The following is a 22,969-nucleotide window of genomic DNA, read 5'->3' as shown; positions in this document are numbered from 1 at the left end:
TGATTTCCTTTGGATAAATACCCAGAAGTGGAATTACTGGACAACTTTTGGGGTATCTTCAAAAGTGTACAGTGTGACGTCCCCAAAGGGGAGGACATTAAAATTCACTGCTATGAAAAAAAAAAAGATTGCAACGATTCATATTCTTACTAATTTGTGAGCCTGCCTGTCTCCTTACATTTCTGACAATACTGTATTCTCTCAGACTTTTAGATTTTTGTCATGGTGTATTTCGTTGTTATTTTAAAACACACCTTTTATTGTGAAGGAGAATAAGTATTCTTTCAAATGTTTAAGCCACTTGTGTTTGTTTTCTTATTGTTTTATAAAAACTCCTGTTTACTAAGGAAACAAATTCTTGTCTGTAATATTGCAGGATTTTTTCCTTGCCTTTTCACTGTTCTTAGCATTTTTTTTTCCAAACAGAAATGCTTAATTTCCCTGCCTTTAATGTTTCTGTCCTTTCCATTATAGTTTTTGGGTTTGTCTCTTGCTTGTAAGACATTACACTTAAAGATTTTAAAAATAAATTCACCGAAACACATTTATAAAGCTGTTGAAAAGGATTACAAGAGAAGTGAAACATTTAATTTGATGGACATGTTTCCTGGGAAGGGTGTAGGGGTGATGACTGAGATCCAGAAATTGATGGAAAGTTACATAGGAAGAGGAATCATCTTTGTCACAGGTGGGAGAGAGGAGAAAATGAGTGCAGATATGGGACAGATTGCAATTTCATATAATAATAGGAAGTTGAAGGAGTTCCACCCCAATGCCTTCTGTTTTTCTCTCTAAGAAGTAGGAGACACCTGCTGAAAGTGATGGGGGGAAGTGTAGTATGGCTTGAAGAGGGCTGAGAGGGTTCCAGAGAACTGTTGTAGAAACAGAGAGTGAACTAACCAGTAAAACAGAATTACTGGCAATAGGAAGGGACTGGTGAGAGCGTACACTCTGAAGAGCTTTTCAGACTTGTTTCAGCAATATTCCGAAGTCTGGGTGAACATGATGGGAAGGTTGATTTCTTAGTATGAGATTTTTCTTATTTTTAGCCATCCTTCCATCATTAATTTCTAATTTTATTACACTATAGTTGGAGTACACTATATTGACTATATGTGAAATGGTGCTACAAATGTATATTCTTTATGTGTTTGGTATAGTTTATTAAATAGATAGAAAATAGTTTGAGTGCATATTAGTGTTGGGATCTTTGAGAGGGGTGTCTTATAGGGCGTGGTGTTTCTTTCTTTCTTTCTTTTTATGGAGCCTAGGTTTTGATGGGAACAGATATCAGTAAAACATGAAGTTTGCAGTCTTCAGCATGAGTGAGTGGACCTTGTGATTAGTTACAGAGAGCTGGGCAGTGAGTGGGAACTCCCCTGTGCTCTGCCCTGCACCTAATAGATAAGGAAATGGCAGGTTGTTGAGTTGATATGGCTTACCCAGGGCCACAAAGCTAATAAGTAGCAGAACCAATATTTTTGCCCAGATCTTTTGAGTTCAGTTCCAGTGCTCTTCTGCTCTGTTTTGTACCAGTGGAGATAGGTGGTAGGTTACCACTACCTTTGAACATCATCTTTAAACTTACCATTTGCACAGTCTATAATATAGTGTCATTGGATCCTTACCAAAAATCCATTAGAGACAGTGCTGTCATCCTAATTTACTAATTCCCAAAGATACAGCTAACATAACAAATCTTACAACTGTTTATTAAAGAAACTTGTTCATGTTCAGAGTTTCAAGCCTTCGTCTTGCTTAAGTGTGTGCATTTTAAGGGTAGGGTGTGCATCAGAGTCCTGGCAGGAAACCGTTCACAGCAGATGTTTCAAATAAAGACTGAATCATGATGACTAAGTCATGGGCAGGGCAGGCCTAAGACAGCAGACAAGGGATAGAGGGGTGAAGGGGGAGCCTGGAGTGGGCTGGAGCTGTGGCGTGAGGCCTGATTGATGGTCCTGGAGGGATGCAGCTCTGCCAGAGACGGAGCACTGAGGCAGGGAGGGAACAGGAAGGAATGGCCCCATTTTTCTCTGCTCCCTCCCTTCCATCTCCCGCAAGTAATGTGTCCCAGGGCTGAGGCCATTTAGCAATGGGCCAGCTAGGTTAGCCCTCCTGGGGTGCAGAGCAGGAGGGAGAAGACAGTGGGGGAGAAGCAAATGGAGAGTATCAACACTGAGGAATGATACCAGGGTGGAGTTTTCTGAGGCCCAAGAACAAATATTAGAAATTAAAACATTAAGAAAGGAAGTTTAATGGAACTGAAAAATAGGGTAAATTGTGAGAAAATGTAAATTAGGAGCGTGTAAATGATGTGGGTTCCTGTGTAAGTTAGTTATTTGGAAGAAAACTGTGAACCTTCCCTTCCCCAAATTCGCTACTATGAATACAGAATTTTAAAACTTCTGTAGGATCATTTTATAATCTTACTTGCCATTCAATTCTGATTTTCTCCCTTAAAATACAGATTTTTAAATCCCTTGACATAATTTCAATAATTTTTGGTAGACTGAAAATAAATTAGGAGAAAATTAGCTTACCTCTCGAAGTAAAAATACTTGGAGTATATATTCTTTAGGTTGATGGTATCTAACATGTTACAGTTATATAATTATAGTTATATAATTAGAAAATATCTATGTAATGTATAGTGTAATATATTTGCTAAAATGTTCCCTTCCAAGATAATTGCGTTAGAGTGGGTAAAACAGGAGATAGAATCAAATAATATTTTTTGGGACAGCATTGTTTGAATTCTCTCCGTGTCATCTTTTTTTCTCAATCTTTGTTAAATTTTTGCCTTGAACTTCATTTATTTAGCATTTATTAATGATATCATGTGAATAGTACTAGAGCAGACCGAGGACTCTTCCTACAAAATGTGCTGTGAAGAATTATGAATTACTCTGACACTTCACAGAATACAGAATGTTGCTTTCAAAAGATTTCTAATACATAGAATATACTTAGAGATTATGAGGTTCTATGCAAGTTTTCTAATTTGAACTGTTCTAAAATTATTTAAGAGCATAATGCTTTTTTCTGGCAAGTTGAAAATAGAATAACCAGTGTACAAGAATGGCTCATATAAGATTTTTAAAACAAAACAAATTAAGAGGTTTTGGCAGGAGTAGAATCTGTTTTCCGTTGAGATTTAAGAATAGATGGAGAGTTAATGTGCAGAGGAACACAGGGAAGGCATCCAGCTGGCAGAATCAAAGCAAAGAAGATCCTTTTGCCTAAACCATGGGGAAGGTTCTTTGGGAAAGGGCGTGTTGGAGTCAGGGCCTGGGTTCGCAGAGAAAGCTAAGAGGAGCGGGAAAGCTGGAGAGGTTTCTGAGATATGTTGGAGTGAGCCCACAGATTAAAAAACAAAAGCATTATGAACTAGATTATATCATAGCCTTTGAGAATGTTCCCTGGCAAAATCCTGACTACTCTGGTTTGTGCCAAGTGGCATAACTTTCGCTTCTTTCTGCTGTTACCCTCTCCGAATTCTCTCTGCCCTGGTTTACCTTGGCTTTTGCACAGGTGTCTAGGAGCTGTTGCAGAATTTGGAGGTTACTCTTCTAAGTGAGCCAAAATTTAGGATGGTTATTTGGGTTGATAATAATATCAGGCAAAGAGAAGTTCCATTTTTTTGATTCTTCCTTGGAGCCCTCCATCATCCTGTTTTTGGTCTAGACTTGATTGCTTTCTTGATCTGCTTGTGTCCCTGTGCTTCTAGAGCAACCCTCCATCTTACTGGGGATTCCTTTCCAGGATCCTCTGTCTTACCTGGAGCCAAGGTGTTCCTATTTCTGTTGGGGAGGTATTTTTAATACCTTCTATGTATGGAATGCCAATTTTGCATTTTTGTACTTGATGGATAGATTAGATGGATTAGATTAGAAATCTTTGTCCCTGAAATCTTATTCAAGTCTTTATCTGTTGTGACCTGTTCCCCTACCCCTTTGTCATCCTCTCCAAAGGCCACCTCAGATGTTTGTAGGATGTTCTTTATATCCCTGGTATCTGAAATTTCAGGATTGTGACTTGGTATAGGTTTTATTTCCCTCCCTGTGCTGGGTCCTTACTCTTTCCTCACAATCTAGAAATCAAGTCCTTCAGATTTGAGAAAAATCTTGGCATTATTTCTTAGATAATTTCCTCCTGTCCTTCTTCTTCTATTTTCTTTTTCTGGAATTCTCTTTTTTTGGTCAGATATTGGACCTCCTGATGAAGTAATCCAGTAATATTCTTATAGTTTCCATCTGTTATTGTTGCTGTTTATTTGTTGTGTTTTTTTGAGACATTTCCTCAAGCTTATCTTCTAATCCTTTTTCTGGAATTTTATTTCTGCTACCATATTTTTTTTAAGATTTTTTTATTTTTAAGTAATCTCTACTCTCAACATGGGGCTTGAACTCAAAACCCTGAGATCAAGCGTCACATGCTGTACTGACTGAGCCAGTCAGGCGCCCCTCTGCTACCATATTTTAAATTTCAAAATGTTTTTTTGTTCTTGATGTTCCTTTTTCAAAATTGCATTTTGTTCTTGCTTTACAATTTTAATAGCTTCTCTTATTTTCCTCAGCATGTTAATTATATTGATTACAGTTTTATTTTTAAAAGATTTTATTTATTTATTTGAGAGAGAGAGAGAGAGAGAATGCCTGCACATGAGCAAGGGTGGGGAGAGGAGCAGAAGGAGAAGGACAAGCAGACTTTGCACTGAGTATGGAGCCCCATGCGGGACTTGATTCCGTAACCCTGAAATCATGACCTGAGCTGAAATCAAGAGTCGGTCACCTAACCAACTAAGCCATCCAGGCACACCAGATTATGGTTTTATTTTGAAGTTTTCCTTTTGTTGTTTGTGTAGTCTCTATTTCCTCTGAGTTTAAAAAAAAATATTTATTTATTTTTAGAGAGTGTGCATATGTGAGGCTAAGAGTGGGGAGAGGCAGAGGGAGAGGGAGAGAGAGACACTCAAGCAGAATCTCCATTGGGGGTGCAGCCCGTCTTGGGGCTTGATCTCATGACCTTGAGATCATAACCTGAGCTGAAACCAAGAGGTGGATGGTTAACCAACTGAATCACCTAGGTGCCCCTGTTTCTTCTGAGTTTTTATCCCCTCTGTACCCTTGCTCTGGTCTCCAATTTTCATCTTGGACATTTTTCTTTTCGAGTTTATATTGATTCTTATGTGTCAACTCATTTTCAGATACTAACAAGCAAACTGAAGGTTCCATCTTTTTTTTTTTTTTATATTTTATTTATTTATTTGACAGAGAGAGAGATCACAAGTAGGCAGGGAGGCAGGCAGAGAGAGAGGGGGAAGCAGGCTCCCTGCCGAGCAGAGAGCCCAATGTGGGGCTCAATCCCAGGACCCTGAGATCACGACCCAAGCTGAAGGCAGAGGCTTAACCCACTGACCCACCCAGGCGCCCCTGAAGGTACCATCTTAAGAGGTTGGTTGACTGGTGTGCTCCACCATAAGACAATCTAATAGAGACTAGTTATTTCTTTGGGAGAAATCCACACATAAGTACCTTCAGGTTTTTTTGTTTTTGTTTTGTTTTGTTTTGTTTTGTTTTCCAGGAGACTATTCAGTGTCTCTAGAAAAATTCTTCAGTTCTCTTGCTTGCTGGGAATGAGCGAGGAGGCTCTTACTGTTTGGGGAGCCCATTGAGGAAAGAGGGGAAAGATTACATAGTTACTAAATGATGTAGGGAGTGCTCGCTTCGGCAGCACATATACTAAATGATGTAGGGGATGTAAACTCAAGTTATGTGACTTCAGAGCCCTTGCTCTGGGCTGCTATATGATTCTTACCTCCTATGTTAAAATGTAAATTGGGCTTTGTAGCCTTTTACATCAAATATTTTGTACTTATTGTGTACAATAGCCCATTTTAGTCCTGTATCTGACAGTTAGGAACACTATGTATATGATGATATTTAATTTTTTCCATGTTAGAGATTTATAATTTGTTCTTAATTTGCAGCTTTTTTCAAGGAGCAAACCTCCAAGGGGCCTGTATGTTTATGGAGATGTTGGTAAGTGTGTTAAAGTAAGTTTTGAGTGGTCCAAACAGGAGGTTCCTGGCTTTCATTCAGGGATATTTCTCTTTCCACCCCTCAGTCCACTACCAGCTAGGGAATAGGATGAGGCAAAGTAAAAGGGGGAGTAGGGGAGAAGGGGGTAGTTATCTTAGTTTTCATTTTTACTTCTCACAGGGTGTGACAGTAGTTTAAAGCAAGATTACTTAGCGTGCTAGGGTGCAGACATTGTTTAGTGTGTAAGCTGAGTTGATCTCAGGGAAGGTGATCATCTACAAATAGGTTCTTAAATAAATCAGAATCTCATTGCTCACTTCTGTTTGACTCAGCTAATCCTTAAAAAAATAAGCTGCTCTTTTTTACTTTTTTTTTTTTTAAATTAGCATGTAATGTATCATTAGCCCCAGGGGTACAGGTCTGTGTCTTTTTTACTTTTAATGTCCACTCATATTTTACTCACAATTTAACCCTTGTCCTCAATTTAGTTATTATTATCTTTAGTTATTAGTGAATATTCTTAATGAATGAGTGGTTACGTTTCCTTGGTCTCCCACATCCATATATTGGGCACAAAGACTCACCTTTTCTTAGAAACCTTGTGAGCTATTGCTTACTTTTTAGATTTTCCTAATCGGTGAATGTCTTGCTTCTTTTCCGACTTCATTCTTGGTGAAATTGTCTGTTTTTTGGCGTCGGTGTTTTGCTTTCAGTTTCCTTCCCTCTTAGTTCTAAACCTCTCCCTATTTACCCACCTTCACTGACGTCATGACGGTAACTCTTACTTTATTTGGTCTTATTGCTTATCAATCAATTCTTTTATTGGCTTAGTCAAAAAATAGACATTTACATATAGCAAAATCAGTTTTGCTCCTCACATGATAAACCTCAGGCTCCCCTTACAGCCATAAAACCAATTTGCAATATGAGGAAGTTGTGGCAAAGGTTCTTAGTAAGAATTTCAGGACAAGAAAAACAATAGGAGCCTAGTAAGTCGTTACAGTGCCTTAAAGATCCAACTGTTCTTTCCTGGGTCCTCCCTCTTCTTAGTTGTTTTTGGATGCCTGTTTTATACTTACAGATTTAGCAAGTCTAATAAAAAGAATTGGTGAGCTCATAAACAAGTGAATGAGAGAGCTTGCCCCTTAAGATTCTTTATGTTCTTGGAGCTTACAGATTTGAAAACTGTCAAAGAAGCTCAAGCTGTTCTTTTTCTTAGTTCATTGGCTAATTGGTATCTTTGAGAACAGTGCAGGCTTTCTTCTTATTTAGAAAGCAATTTATACCAGGTGCTTAAGCAGTTTTATGTGTCCACACCTTTGGGTACTGCTAACAGCTCTCATTCTGTTGTCATCTCCCATTCTTTGCCTCTTTGGAGAACATTTACTTCCTATACCTTCACTTTCATGTGTAGTCATTGCTAAAATCAACATCTTTGTTTCTCCTGTTACCTCAGCCACTTAACCATAAATGGAGATGGTTAGTAAAACACAACTGTTTCTACTTCTGCAAAAGGACTTAAAAAAAAAACCACCCAATAATCCCTCAAACTTATAAAAGTTATTAGATTTTAGTTTGGAAAATACAGCCATGTGCTAATAAGTTGAGGGGAGGTGTGATAGATGTAATTCAGCTGAGTGCTTGAAAGAATTAGAGAGGATACGGTAACATCTGTGGTTGTTCACAGAACTGGGTGTGTGGCAACCTTTGGTTAAGAATGTCTTTACAGGGGCACCTGGGTGGCTCAGTGGATTAAAGCCTCTGCCCTCGGCTCAGGTCATGATCCCGGGGTACTGGGATCGAGCCCCGCATCAGACTCTCTGTTCAGCAGGGAGCCTGCTTCCTCCTCTCTCTCTCTCTCTCTCTCTCTCTGCCTACTTGTGATCTTTGTCTGTCGGGTAAATAAATAAAATCTTAAAAAAAAAAAAGAATGTCTTTACAGTGCAGAGAGGGGAAGAGAAAGGAATTGTACAGTAGGAAGGGAAGTGAACTTTTTTTTTTTATTCATTTGACAGAGAGAGAGAGAGATCACAAGTAGGCAGAGAGGCAGGCAGAGAGAGAGGGAAGCAGGCTCACCGCTGAGCAGAGAGCCCGATGCGGGGCTCGATCCCAGGACCCTGAGATCATGACCTGAGCCGAAGGCAGAGGCTTAACCCACTGAGCCACCCAGGTGCCCCGGAAGTGAACATTTTGATGACTGCACTCAGTTTAGTTTAGAATACTTACAAAACGGGTGGTAAAAGAGGTCAGATTCTTATTTTGTGGGGGAGGGGGTGTTATCTCTCTGGGACAGTACCCTCAGGATGTTCTCACAAGCTCGTTTGTGTTACGATTTTCCATTTTAGACTTGGGAAACAGGTGTTCAATATTGAAGACTACTCAATGGGAAAGATGTCTGTTCCGTAGTACCCCCTTCTGCTCCTTATTCTGTACTTGCCCTGGGCTCCGTCATGATGTCATGAGATCTGACTCAGATGGACCCTGGGAACCCCAATAGAGTTGATATGTAAACTGGAGGCATTATCATTAGTGCTTCAACCTTGAAATGTTTTCATTAATAAAGTGCTTAGCGTGTCTCATGCAGAAGCCAAACACTGCAGTAAGAGTGTTTTTTGGCTTCATTCTTATCCTATAGTTGGCTTTCTTTTCTTTTCTTTCTTAAGATTTTATTTATTTATTTAGAGAGAGAGAGAGAGAGAGAGAGGGAGAGAACACTAACAGGGAAAGCAGCAGGCAGAGAGAGAAGCAGGCTACCCACTGAGCAAGGAGCCCAATGCAGGACTCGATCCAGCCACCCTGGGATCATGACCTGAGCCAAAGGCAGATGTTTACCGACTGAGCCACCCAGGTGCCCCAGTGTGGTTGGCTTCCTTACACCAAAGTTCCAGCTCTTGACTAGCAGACTGCTGTGGTGATGGCAGGGTTACTGATGCCTCCTGCACATTTGGAGAGAATGAAAGTCCATTTTTGTTTATGAGTCCCTTTTCTGCTGCCTCCTGGTTAAATTCTGGGCTTGGGTGTGGGAGGACAGCATTTACAGCTCCTTCAGCAGGAGGGTTGGCTGTGAAAAAGGTACCACTGGGAGGGGGATGCTCGAGTGGTCATTTTTGGCTTCATATCTCTATAGGCTTGAAAATTAGAACTTAGAAGAGTTTTAGGTTTTAAAAATTACTCCCCTGGTTAAAAAAAAAACAAAACAAAAAACCAAAAACTTCTCTTGAGAAAAACAGATGGTTTTATTTAGGATACTATAGAGACCAAAGCAAAATTGTGAAGTAGGTAAAATTTAGTGTTGGTTTCTTCCCCACAGTTTTCAACATCTGCCCTTTCTTTTTTTTTTTTTTTTTTTAGATTTTATTTATTTATTTGACAGACAGAGACTACAAGTAGGCAGAGAGGCAGGCAGAGAGGGGAAGGGAAGTAGGCCTCCCACTGAGCAGAGAGCCTGACGCAGGGCTCTATCCCAGGACCCTGGATTCATGACCTGAGCTGTAGGCAGAGGCCTCAACCCACTAAGCAACCCAGGCACCCCGACATCTGCCCTCATTCTTGCGCTCACTTGACAAAGGTTATTGAGTATCTGCTGTGTGCCAGGCATTGTGTTGTTTCTGCGGATGTAATGGTGAATAAAAGCAGACACAGCCTTTGCTTACCCAAAGCTTATAGATTCTTGTGATGGCTCTGAAATATTTTTGAACATGACCCACAGTAAAAATATTTTTACATTCTGACCTACATATGTATGTGTGTCTACGGGTACACATGTGCACACACACCCCTGAAAAATAATTTTATGAAAGAAAACTTACCTTTATATGTGATACATTTGGATATTTTCTATTCTGTTCTAGTCTGAAAAAACAATTCTGGCTGTAGAGACAGTTTGAAAAACACTGGTCTAGTGTCTCTAATATGCATTACTAAATGTTGGCATGCTAGGTTTTGTTCCTGCTGCTTCATCTTTTTGGGCCTTAGGATTTCTCATGCTGGACCTTCCATAGGACACAGATTTCTCCTCTACTAGTTAAACTATAAACTACTAGTTAAAATATAAACTAGTTAAACTATAAACTATTAAACATATTATCCCAGGATCTGCCCTCTAGCTAAATGTCTGAACTACTTCTAAGCTGTTTCTATCTAAACTATTCTAAATTACTTGCTAAAATTTTAATGGGTTCTATTGGTTGAGTAGGTTCCATCACCGATACATTTGCATATAAAAAGAGTCTTCTAGTGGCCCATGGGTGGCTCAGCTGGTTAAGCATCTGCTTTCAGCTCAGGTCATAATCTCAGGGTCCTGGGACTGAGCTCTGTGTTGTGCTCCCTGCTCAGTGGGGAGCCTGCTTCTCTATCTCCCTCTCCCTCTGCCCTCCCCCACCCCTGCTGTGCTTGCTCTCTCTCTCAAATAAATAATCTTTAAAAAAAAAGAGTTTTCTAAGAGTTAGCATTTCACTGAAACTTGGTCGATCAAGCTGACCACTTGGTGATTTGGGTCAGAGAAATCTTTTAGCATCTCTGAAATCCACCACACACAGGCTCGTGCCTACCATACTAAATCTAATGGTGCTTAGTGTAGCCACATTGAAAGAATTTTACATTTTAGAAGGATCTTTGTTACCTTTTTCTTTCCTTTTTTGGTAGTGTCATACACTTAACATTTCCCTCATATTCTCCCTAAACACTGGTGCGGAGGAAAGTCAAATATTAACAATTACTTGGGTATATCTACTAGTCTCTGTTAGAAGTAGAAAAAAAAAGTAGGTATTGGTAGAAATAAGAGAAAGAATGAATACAAGAGAAGTAGAAATTTAAGTACATACCATTTTCACATTCTAAAAATTAACATTATTTTTAATTTCATTAAGTAGTTACTCAGATTTCTAATTATGTCATGTTTGTTTTCAATATGATATTGTTAAGTCTTTAGTCTCTTTGTGTGTGCGTGATGTCATACCACAAAGATGCACCAGCAAAATTCACACTGTTACACACATATATATAGACATACATATATAAATTAATTTGTCCTGTAGGATTTCCTACAACTTGGGCTTTGCTGATGCATCCCTGTGGTGTAATGTGAGTCTTTCAACTCTGTCTTTTTTAAGATTGTTTTGGCTAGAATAGAATAGAATATGACTTTTGCATTTCCACATATATTTTACAACTATCTGGTTAATTTCCTTAAAAAAAATCCTCCTGGGATTTTGATTGGGATTACATTCAATCTATAGATCAATTTGGAAAGAATTGATAACTTAAAATATTGATGTTTTTGATAAATACTGATTTTTTTTAAAATAAAGATTAAGTCTTCCAATCTATGGGCATGGTATGTTTCTTCATTTTTAAAGATCTTTAATTTCTCTCAGTACTGTTTCATAGGTTGTAATGCAGAGTTCTGCCATATCTTTTGATAAATTTATTCCTATGTATTTTATGTTTTCTAATGCCACTGCAAATGGTATTGTGTTTTAAAATTTTAATTTCCAACTCATTGCTGCTAGTATGTAGAATCAATTGATTTTTTTTTGTGACCTTGCTATATTCAGTTATATACTCTAGTGGTTATTTGACAGATTTTTAGGAATTTTTATGTATACAATCATGCTGTTGCAAATAGAGACGATTTTTCCTTTACAAGGTGCATGTCTTCTGATTCTTTTTTTTTTTTTTTTTTGCCTTATTGCACTAGCTAGAAACTCCAGTATAATGCTGAATAGAAGTAGTGAGAATGAATGTCCTTGCCTTGTGTGAAGTTTTAGTCTTTCAGTAGTAAGTATGATGTTAATTGTAGGATTTAAAAAAATATATTAATTTTTCTTAATGTGGCAAAATAAATAACATCAAATTTACTATTTTAGCCACTTTTACTTGTAAAGTTCAGTGGCATTAAGTACCTTGCCATTGTTTTGCAACCATCACACCATCCATCTCCAGAACATTTTCATCTTCCCAGACTGAAACTCTGTACCTATAAACAATAATTCCCCATTCCATATGCCCCTCCCTCCCAGGCCCTGGCAACCACCATTTGATTTTCTGTCCTTGTAAATCTGACTACTCCAGCTATCTCATATATGGTGGAATCATATATTATTTAAATTTTTGTGTCTAGTTTATTTCACCTATCGTAGTTTCTTCGGGGTTCATTTATGTTGTAGAATGTGTCAGAATTCCATTACTTTTTAAGGCTGAATAGTATTCCAGCATATGTAGCCAATTTTTATCTGTTCATCTGTTGATGGATGTTTGGGTTATTTCCATCTTTTGACTGTTGTGAATAATACTGCTATATCTGTTTGAATCCGTGCTTTTAGTTCTTTTGTGCATATACCCCGAAGAGGAGTTGGTAGATCATGTGGCCACTCTGTGTTTAATTTTTTGAGCAACTACTGTACTGTTTCCCACAGCAGCTGCACTATTTATATTCCCACCAGCAAGGCACAAGGATCCTCATTTTTCCATATCCTTACCAATATTTGTTATTTTCTTCTTAAAATGGTAATAGCCATTTACTGGATGTTGAAGCGGTATCTCACTGAAGTTTTTGATTTGCATTTCTCAAATGATTAGTGATGTTGAACATCTTTTCATTGTAGGTTTCTTCTTGTATTTGTCCTTTATGAGTTTGAGAAGTATGCTTCTTTTCCTAGTATACTGAGAGATTTGATCACAAATGTGAACTGACTTTTGTCAAACATTTTTTCAAATGTGATGATTATATGGTTTTTATATATATTGAATTTTATTTTGATAAGGAGTTATTTACATGCCAGCTTGATTCATTTGAAGTATTTTTTTTTTAAGTAGGCTCCATGCTGGGAATGGAGCCCAGTATGGTACTTGAACTCACGACCCTGGGGTCAAGACCTGAGCTGAGATCTAGAGTAGTATGCTTAACAGACTAAACCACCCTGGTGCCCCGGAAGTATTATTATTATTTTTTAAATAGGGATCAGAAGTAGGCAGAGAGGCAGGCAGAGAGAGAGAGAGAGGAGGAAGCGGGCTCCCTCCTGAGCAGAGAGCCTGATGCGGGTCTCAATCCCAGCACCCCGGGACCATGATCTGAGCTGAAGGCAGAGGCTTTAACCCACTGAGCCACCCAGGCACCCCCTGAAGTATTTGTTTTTTTTTCAAAGATTTTATTTATTTATTTGACAGATAGAGATCACAAGTAGGCAGAGAGGCAGGCAGAGAGAGAGGAGGAAGCAGGCTCCCTGCAGAGCAGAGAGCCCGATGTGGGGCTCGATCCCAGAACCCTGAGATCATGACCTGAGCCGAAGGCAGAGGCTTAACCCACTGAGCCACCCAGGTGCCCCTGAAGTATTTTTTTAATTGAAGTTTTTGTTGAGATAAATATAGATTCACACTTGTTAAGAAATAATATGGAGATATCTGTGTACACTTTACTCATTTCCCCTCAAAAGTAACATTTTGCAAAACTATAGTATAAATATCACAAACAGAATGACATTGATACAGTTCACTTATCTTATTCAAATTTCTTGTTTTACTTGTACTCATTTATGTGTCTGTATTTAGTTCTGTACAATTTATCACCTGTGTAGGTTCATGTATTTACCACCATAGTCAATGTACTGACCAGTTCTCTCACCAGGAGTCCCTCGTGTTGCTCATAATTTTGTAGCTGTACCTACTCACCCTCTCTAAGTCCTGGCAACCATCAGTCTGTTCTCCATTTCTAAAATTCTGTCATTTCAAAAATGTTATATAAATGGAAAAGTACATAACCTGTTGAGATTTTTTTTTTCCCCACTCAGTGTAATTTCTTAGATCCAAGTTGTTGCATGAAATAGGATCTCTGGAAATTACTCATTTTAGTTTCCTGGTGGCCATTCTTTATCTCACATCATAGAGTATCACCCCAACATGAGCAGCTAGTATTCAGCCAAAGACTTAAGAGTACCCACATATTGATTTCTGGAGCTCTTCTTCATAGATAGCTTCCTCCTCCCTGGCACTTTGCTTTGCAAATTTCACCGGCATTAGACTACCATAATTCTGATCTCTCATAACCCAAATCAGCCTGAACTGGGTGTTTTCCTTGGAGTCCTGTGCAGCAGGAGTTCTGTGCAGCCATCTGTCTGCACAGGGTGCCTCCAAGACCAAAGCTGTAGGGATACAGGGCTCATCTTGTTTTTTTCTCCTGTCAGGGATCAGAGTCTGTATTTTTATTTTCCAGTGTCTGAAAATATTAATTTCATATATTTCATCCAGTTTTCTAGTTGTTTATATTGGACGGCAAGTCTGGGAACAGTTACCCTCACACAGTCTCTCAAAAGTTTTCATTTTCTTGATACACATTGCTAAGCTTTTCTTACTCCAACGTGATACAAGTGTTCACACATTTTACCTTCTGGGTTTTTCATATTTTTTTAGCACCTTTGATTCATCTGAATTTAATTTTGGTGTGAAATGTGAGGGTAGGAATCTAGTTTTTTTTTTTTTTTTATGGCTAAGCATTTGTCTTTAGCAATTATTTTTTTCATATACACTGTTATGATATATCCTTTGGTCTGCTTAATTGGTTTAGTTGATTTTTTAAAAAAAAATCCAGTATCAGGGGCACCTGGGTGGCTCAGTGGGTTAAAGCCTCTGCTTTCGGCTCAGGTCATGATCCGAGGGTCCTGGGATCGAGCCCCACATCGGGCTCTCTGCTAGGCGGGGAGCCTGCTTCCCTTCCTCTCTCTCTGCCTACTTGTGATCTCTCTCTCTCTCTCTCTCTGTCAAATAAATAAACAAAATCTTAAAAAAAAAAAATCCAGTATCATTCAAGTATAATTTCTCTAATTTCATAACACATTTTTATTGTATAGTTTCTCTTCTTTTCCTCCTTCCTTCCCCCCCCTCGATTACTTGCTACTTATTCTTGATTCAGAGTATTTTGGGCACTTTTAATTTTTTAATTTTAAGTTTTTTTTTTTTTTAAGATTTTATGTATTTATTTGTGGGGAGAGGAGAGAGAGAGAGAGAGAGAGAGGAAGCACAAGCAGGGGAGCAGCAGGCAGAGGAGAAGCAGGCTCTCTGCTGAGCAAGGAACCCAATGCGGGGCTTGCTCCCAGGAGGTTGGGATCATGACCTGAGCCGAAGGCAGATGCTTAACTGACGGAGCCACCCAGGTGTCCCTTTTTTGACACTTTGTAAAGAGGGGCGCCTGGGTGGTTCAGTGGGTTAAAGCCTCTGCCTTCAGCTTAGGTCATGATCTCAGGATCCTGGGATCGAGCCCCAATCAGGCTTTCTGCTCAGCACGAAGCCTACTTCCTCCTCTCTCTGCCTGCCTCTCTGCCTACTTGTGATCTGTCAAATAAATAAATAAATAAAATCTTAAAAAAAAAAAAAAGAAATTAGCCACTCAGGAGAATTTTTTAAAGTGTGGGTGTTTTTATTTTATTCAAATGTTAAGTACTTTATTTTTTTCCAGTTAATTGTGGTTCTTAGATATCATGTAGTATCAGAACATACTGATCCACTTCATTTATTTTACTGGGTATATACTATTTTATTATATGAATGTTACCCAATTCACTTAAGCAGTTGCCTATTGCTAGACTTTTATTTATTTATTTTTTTAATCAGGAGATTGACTTTAGGATCATGTTGTTGAGTTATTTCTAAATTGATATATATATATTTTTTAAAGATTTTATTTATTTATTTGACAGGCAGAGATCACAAGTAGGCAGAGAGGCAGGCAGAGAGAGGAGGAAGCGGGCTCCCTGCTGAGCAGAGAACCCGATGCGGGGCTCGATCCCAGAACACTGGGACCATGACCTGAGCCGAAGGCAGAGGCTTTAACCCACTGAGCCACCCGGGCGCCCCTCTAAATTGATTTTGATTGGGATTCCACTGAGCTTTAAAATAATTTAGGGAGCAAAAATATCCTTACAGTATTGATTTTGGTTCTGAGTATTTTTAAATACTTGTCTACCTTTTGATTGACATTGCCAAACTGATTTCCAAAACGGTTGGTTTTATACGATCACCAGAAGTATATTAGAGTGTTTGCTTACATCTTCACCAACATAAAAATGGTATATCATGAGTGTTTTCACTTGTATTCCTTTTATTTCTGGTAGAATTAAACTTTTAAAAATGTGTTTAAATGTGTGACTTGAATACTCATGTGTTTTTGTACATTGATCATCTTTTTATCTTTCCCCTGTTAAATCTGTCCTGTTTGGTATTCTTTCAGTTGTAGTGGGGGGTGGGGGAAGCTAGTTGAATTAGCTGAACCAGGGGAGAAATTTAATGGCTGGTTTAATTATGAAGTTGAATAGTGGTCTGATTCAGCTGTCAGCAGATCTGTATTTAATATCTTAAGTGGTATTTTTGGAATCTCTCTCCCTTTCCCTCCATTTCCCTTTTCCTTCACCTTTTGGTTCTGCTTTTCATTCTCATTCATAGTTTTGTCATTGGCTTCATTCTTGGCCCAATTTTTTACTGTTATAGAAAATATTTCTGGAGTTTTCTAGGTTGCTCCTTTAAAAAGAGAAGAGAAGATTCTCATTTTCAGAATTCACATTAACTGCCTCCAGAAGAACACTGACCTAACTGGGTCATGTGCCCCTTACAGGGCCAACTACAGTGTATATGGTATAGGGGTATTTTGATTAGCTCATTCTGTGATTGATATTCTCGTAGAATCATTCTAAGTAGAGAAATTTTCAGAAGTAAGAGATTTAGGACAGACCAAAAAACCCAAAAAAACTCCAAAACACCATTGTAGTTTTTAAGAGCTCTTCATATTTAAAGATATGTAAGGTTAGTCTTTCAAGTTTCATGAAGACAGGGATTTTTGTCTGTTTTGTTTACTTCCAGATCCTGAGCACCCAGGATAGGTCCTCACATGTGGTATTCAGTAACAATATATTGATTAATAAATAAGGATATTAATTTTATTTATAGTGATTTTGCTATTCAGAAGGTTAAATTTCATGTAGCCATTTTTGCCTTTATAATTTTTTTTTTGCTTTTATCTCTAGAAGTTTTTTATATGATTGTCTTGTTATATTTTAGGCCTGTTTTTTTAAGGAGGAACACAAAGATAACACTCAAATATATATTATTCACATTTTTGGTTAGATCATGACTTTTTTCCTGGATCTACAAGTATACTGTCTTTCATGCAGAAGATTTAAAATTTTATTAAATTTTTGCATTAATGTAATGATTTTTTTAAAAAAAGATTTTATTTATTTATTTGACAGACAGAGATCACAAGTAGGCAGAGAGGCAGGCAGAGAGAGAGGAGGAAGCAGGCTCCCTGCTGAGCAGGGAGCCCGATGCGGGGCTCGATCCCAGGACACTAGGATCATGACCTGAGCCGAAGGCAGAGGCCCAAACCACTGAGCCACCCAGGGGCCTATATTAAATACTTTTGCAAAAAATTTCCCTTTAAATCAAATTGGTTTCTTCATTAATGACCAGATGTGTTTGGTGAATTGTATTTTCATATACAAAAAACTTTCTGGTGATTCAGATAAGCATGGGCTCAAAGTCCTGTGGAATGGAGGAAAGCCAAATAGATTTAAGACTTAGGTCTCACATCTTGAGCTACCTGTGACTACTCACAGCTCCTGTGAGGTACAGATGCGCACTGGTGTGGGCTGGTGCTGGGGGAAGCCGTGAGGATGGGGGACAGTACCAGCCTGTCCTGGCATGGCCTGCTGAGGAATGCTGGGTCTGACCCGAGCTTGTGTACTACCAAGGTCCCCAAAGTTCTGGGCTTTCTGCGAGGGAAGAAGACTTTCTGTGCATACTTTGTTAAAGTGACTCTTTGATTACTAAAGCAATCACAATGGCTAAAAGTTTCGGTGTTGAAAATTAGACAATGAAATTACAAGGTTTAATGGTTTCAGTTTCTTTAAGTAGGTCTCAATTTGAAAGATTAATGTTCTCAGCTTTTTAAGAACGTGTTCTATCTTAAGGACACATTCTTAAAAACCTAAAACAAAGGAAGCATAGGAAAAAAAGTGACAAAGCAAGAAGCAGACTTTTTTTTTTTTTTGGAAGATTTATTTATTTATTTATTTGACAGAGAGAGAGAGAGAGATCCCAAGTAAGCAGAGAGGCAGGCAGAGAGAGAGGGGGAAGCAGGCTCCCCACCAAGCAGAGAGCCTAACAGGGGTCTTGATTCCAGGACCCCGGGATCATGACCTGAGCGGAAGGCAGAAGCTTAACCCACTGAGCCACCCAGGCGCCCCAAGAAACAGACTTTTAACTATTGAGAACAAACTGATGGTGGTCAGAGGGGAGGTTGGTGGGGGATGGGTGAAATAGGTGATGGGGGTTAGGGAGGGCACTTCTCATGATGAGCACCAGGCCATGTATGAAGTGTTGAGTCACTATATTGTATGCGGAAAAACTAATATTACACTGTATGTTGACTATACTGTAACTAAAATAAAAAACTTAAATAGAACATAGTATCAACATTGATAAAGGAAATATTGTAGGATACACAAGGAGAAATAAAGATAACCTACCCAAAAAAGTGTTAAAATTGGCAATTCTGCAGTTCTAACATACATCTATTATTTATTTTCAGCATTTATGTTAGATACTAATCTTTATTTTTTTATTTTTCATCTTTGAATTTCCCAAAGACTGCTCCTCTTGCTTATTATGGCCCAATAAATATTTACTTAATTGATTAAGTTATTTTATTCAGATTGGTGTCTTTTGGAAGAGCAACTAAAGAAAGAATAATCTGTAGCTCTTGCTGGATTTACACAGTTCTCTGGGGGAAATTGTCCCTGTAATGTTAAGTAAATGTTGTGTTTTCTAATAACAGGATTTTGACAAAAAAGAGCAATATCAACATTTTATTTTTAGCTCCTTTAACATAAAAAATAAACAGTCCTTTCTAAAAAAGTAACATAGTCTTAAGCTTTCCAGTAGAAGAGTGTGGTTTCATTATCCCAAAGCTAATGAACAATCATTAGAGCAATCAGTACATACTGTTTAATAGTTGTTGTTTTTTTTTTTTAAGGTACAGGGAAAACAATGGTGATGGACATGTTTTATGCTTATGTGGAGATGAAGAGGAAGAAGCGGGTTCATTTTCATGGTTTCATGCTAGATGTTCATGAAAGTAAGTGAAATGGTCTAAAAGAAGGGATTTTTAAGTGGGCAAACACTGCAAAACAGTTTCATCATCTTTCAAAAAATTCTTAATCTTTCAATCTTTTAAAAAATTAGTGTGCTTAAAGTGAGGTTTTATTTGGTTTCGTTTGTTTTGTGCTATCACGAAACAGCTCGTGGTGTATTTAACGTTGGTTTTATTTATTTATTTTAAAGATTTTGTTTATTTATTTGACACACAGAGATCACAAGTAGGCAGAGAGGCAGGCAGAGAGAGAGAGGAGGAAGCAGGCTCCCTGCAGGGCAGAGAGCCCGATGCGGGGCTTGATCCTAGGAGCCTGATGCGGGGCTTGATCCCAGGACCCTGAGACCATGACCCGAGCCGAAGGCAGAGGCTTTAACCCACTGAGCCACCCAGGCGCCCCTTAACATTGGTTTTAAAGACAACTTCAGTACTTCCCATTAAGAGAAGAGAGGTTACTATATGAAGGTCGGGTATTTTCTCTTTCTACTAAGGATCGATAAGAAATGTTAAAAACTCACTTATTTCAAGAAATCCTTCTAGATTAGGTCCTTTCGTCTTGGTCACCATGGCAGGTAGGCATTCATGTGTGTGTGTATGCCTTACTGCTTTGTCCGTGTTCTCAGGTTATTTTGGTTGTGCGTTATTTGTCTACCCGCTATATTGTAACCTCTTCAGGGCATTAGAAGAAAAACATTGTATTTTTCTTCTAATACTTCCAGGGTTTAGTACACATACAGGGAGTGAAGTGGGATTGCCTAGAGATAAGGGAACATCCCGATCACGTATGCCAGACGTAAGCAGGATCACCTCCTCTGCCCGCATCCCTGAAACCCTCGGCAGTAAGGCTGATGATCTGTTGATACGTCTAGTTACCATCTTGTCATTAGGCTGTCACTTTGTCATCTCTGAAGTGACTGAAGGGTGGGGAGGGAACTACTGTAAAGTATCCTTGCAACCTCGGGAATGCATGAAGAAGTGAACAACTTATTTTGAGGTTGAGAAAATACAACTAGTTTTCAATGATCACATTTGATTTTATGTGGCCTTTAAACTTAATTTTGGTGTTCACACTAAGGCTTCATTTAGAAATTTAAAAGATACATTATAGTTGCCTAAAATGTACAATTTATACAGTATTTGATTTGTGTTTAATTTCATCCATTAAAGGAATACACCGCCTTAAACAGAGTTTGCCAAAAAGGAAACCGGGATTCATGGCTAAATCATATGACCCAATAGCTCCCGTAGCTGAAGAAATCAGCGAAGAAGCACGTCTCCTATGTTTCGATGAGTTTCAGGTAAGGTAGAGATTTTCATAGTTGTGGAATCGTATTCTGAATGACATGTGAAGATTTAAATTCTGTTCCTGATTTTACGGTTGTTTTATAAATTGCTTTGATACCACTTATGACTTTATTTTACTGTGTAGTCCAGGGATTAGCAAACCATGGCTCACACAGAGCAAATCTGGCTCATCTGCTTTTGTATAGCCGGTGAGAAAAGAATGATTTTTATATTTTTAAAGGGTCTTTTAAAAAAGAAGAAAATGCAACAGAGACCACTAGTGGCTTACAGAACCTAAAATATTTACTACTCAGCTTTTTATAGGAAAAGTTTGCCCACCCCTATGTTAGAATCATGGATTTACATTGTACCTGAACCACGGTGGTGATAATGTCATGATCACAAAATAATGTCTTTAAAGATGTTTGTGGTTTTTTTTTTTTAAGTGTTATATTAAAAAAAAACAAGTGATTAACACATCTCATTTAAGTCTCACAACTTGTTTATGATGACAGGAGGGAGTTAGCCTTAGTTGAACTATAAGAGTTTCTGCTAGTTTTAGGATTCTCTGAAATTGTGCATTTAAATGGGTAATAAGTTATTTTCTGATTTTTATTTCTTATGAGAGCAAATATGGCATGCAGGCAAATGCCAGGTCTTACGCTTTTTCTGTATCCCAGTGTTTAATAATAATAATAATAATAATAATAATAAATGCTCTAGGTTAAGAATTTATTTTTAACCTAAAATTATTTGCTTTATTTTAGTGGTTCTGAAATGTAGTAGTTGATTTTTCTATAATGCTTACCATAAGAGCAACTGATTTTTGGAATGAAAATAGAAAAATCCACAACTACTGAATATAAGCTTAAAAATAGGGCTTTTCACCCAGAGCTTTTGAGTATTTCTGGAGCTGAGTGCTGTGTCTGATTGCCTAGAATAAAGATCCAGAGAACTTTATTTATGAAGGGGTAGGAAGCTAACATTTATTTTGTGCCTATTCTGTGGTGGGCCTTGGGTGAGTCACACATGTTATTTAAGCTTCACAACACAGTTGTGATGAAGTAAGGGGACTGTCCTAGTTGAATTGTAAAGCTTCTTAGTTTTAAGAGTCTCTGAAATTATGCATTTAAACTGGTAGCGAGTTATTTCTTATTCTTCTGTGTTTAAAAACCTGCTTTGTTGGGAAGATAAGATGGCCAGGTTGTCTTTATCTCAAATGAGGCATGATAGGTCTCCTTTAGCAACTTGATGTAGTTACCTAACAATGGTCTTGATTTATGATAGATGAGAAAGAAGAACTTTCACCATAAATGGTGTTACACTGAGCCATCTGGGGAGGAGGAATCTTTCTTTCTTTCTCCTTTCAGTCATATTAAGACAGCCTGACGTGGGGCGCCTGGGTGGCTCAGTGGGTTAAGCCTCTGCCTTTGGCTCGGGTCATGATCTCAGGATCCTGGAATTGAGCCCCGCATCTGGCTCTCTGCTCAGCAGGGAGCCTGCTTCCCCTTCTCTCTCTCTGCCTCTCTGCCTACTTGTGATTTCTCTCTGTCAAATAAGTAAATAAAATCTTAAAAAAAAAAGATAGCCTGACATTCACCACCTTTTTGTGTTTTTTTAAGATTTTATTTATTTATTTATCAGAGAGAGAGTGAGAGACAGCACAAGCATGGAAAGTGCAGGCAGAGGGAGAAGCAGGCTCCCCACTGAGCAAGGAGCCTGATGTGGGACTTGATCCCAGGACCCTGCGTTCATGCCCTGAACCAAGGCAGATGCTTAACTGACTGAGCCACATAGGCATCCCACCACCTTCTACAAAGGTCTTCCAAAGAAGGGCTTATGTTCTGCTCTGAAGAAGTGTACCAAGCACACTAATGTGTTGCATAAAGAGAAGGGCCTCGTTTAGTACTGAGTTAACAGTTATGTTGTCGACAGTAAAAGTCAGTGATAAATCAGTGAAGGCCATCTCTTGTTTTCTCATTATGATCTCTTTTTTTTTTCAGTGTATATCTCTATTTTTATTTTTTATTTATTTTTTATTTTTTATAAACATACAATGCCTTTTTATCCCCAGGGGTACAGGTCTGTGAATCGCCAGGTTTACACACCTCACAGCACTTACCATAGCACATACCCTCCCCGATGTCCATAACCCCACCTCCCTCTCCCAAACCCCCTCCCCCCAGCAACCCTCAGTTTGTTTTGTGAGATTAAGAGTCACTTATGGTTTGTCTCCCTCCCAATCCCATCTTGTTTCATTCATTCTTCTCCTACCCCCTTAACCCCCATGTTGCATCTCCACTTCCTCAGAGATCATATGATAGCTGTCTTTCTCTGATTGACTTATATCGCTAAGCATGATACCCTCTAGTTCCATCCACGTCGTCGCAAATGGCAAGATTTCATTTCTTTTGATGGCTGTATAGTATTCCATTCTGTATATATACCACATCTTCTTTATCCATTCATCTGTTGATGGACATCTAGGTTCTTTCCATAGTTTGGCTTA

The 22,969-nt window shown here is 38.5% G+C and overlaps 1 protein-coding gene across 2 annotated transcripts in view; it reads left to right on the top strand.

Moving 5' to 3' along the window:
- The window catches only part of LOC111158338 (AFG1 like ATPase), a 236,522-nt gene that overhangs the window by 69,206 nt on the left and 144,347 nt on the right, over positions 1 to 22,969 (top strand). For both annotated transcript variants that reach the window (XM_022520315.1, XM_022520316.1), the window contains 3 exons: positions 5,990 to 6,041; positions 19,060 to 19,161; positions 20,344 to 20,474. In XM_022520315.1, coding sequence (XP_022376023.1) covers positions 5,990 to 6,041; positions 19,060 to 19,161; positions 20,344 to 20,474 — 285 coding nt within the window. The remainder of the gene's footprint in view (positions 1 to 5,989; positions 6,042 to 19,059; positions 19,162 to 20,343; positions 20,475 to 22,969) is intronic.

The sequence above is a fragment of the Enhydra lutris genome, unplaced genomic scaffold (genome assembly GCF_002288905.1).
Source record: "Enhydra lutris kenyoni isolate GAN:26980312 unplaced genomic scaffold, ASM228890v2 scaffoldscaffold58, whole genome shotgun sequence".
In the NCBI taxonomy this organism is placed as follows: domain Eukaryota; kingdom Metazoa; phylum Chordata; class Mammalia; order Carnivora; family Mustelidae; genus Enhydra; species Enhydra lutris.
Note: the sequence above shows the minus strand (reverse complement) of the source record. Positions and strands in the feature narration are given on the sequence as shown.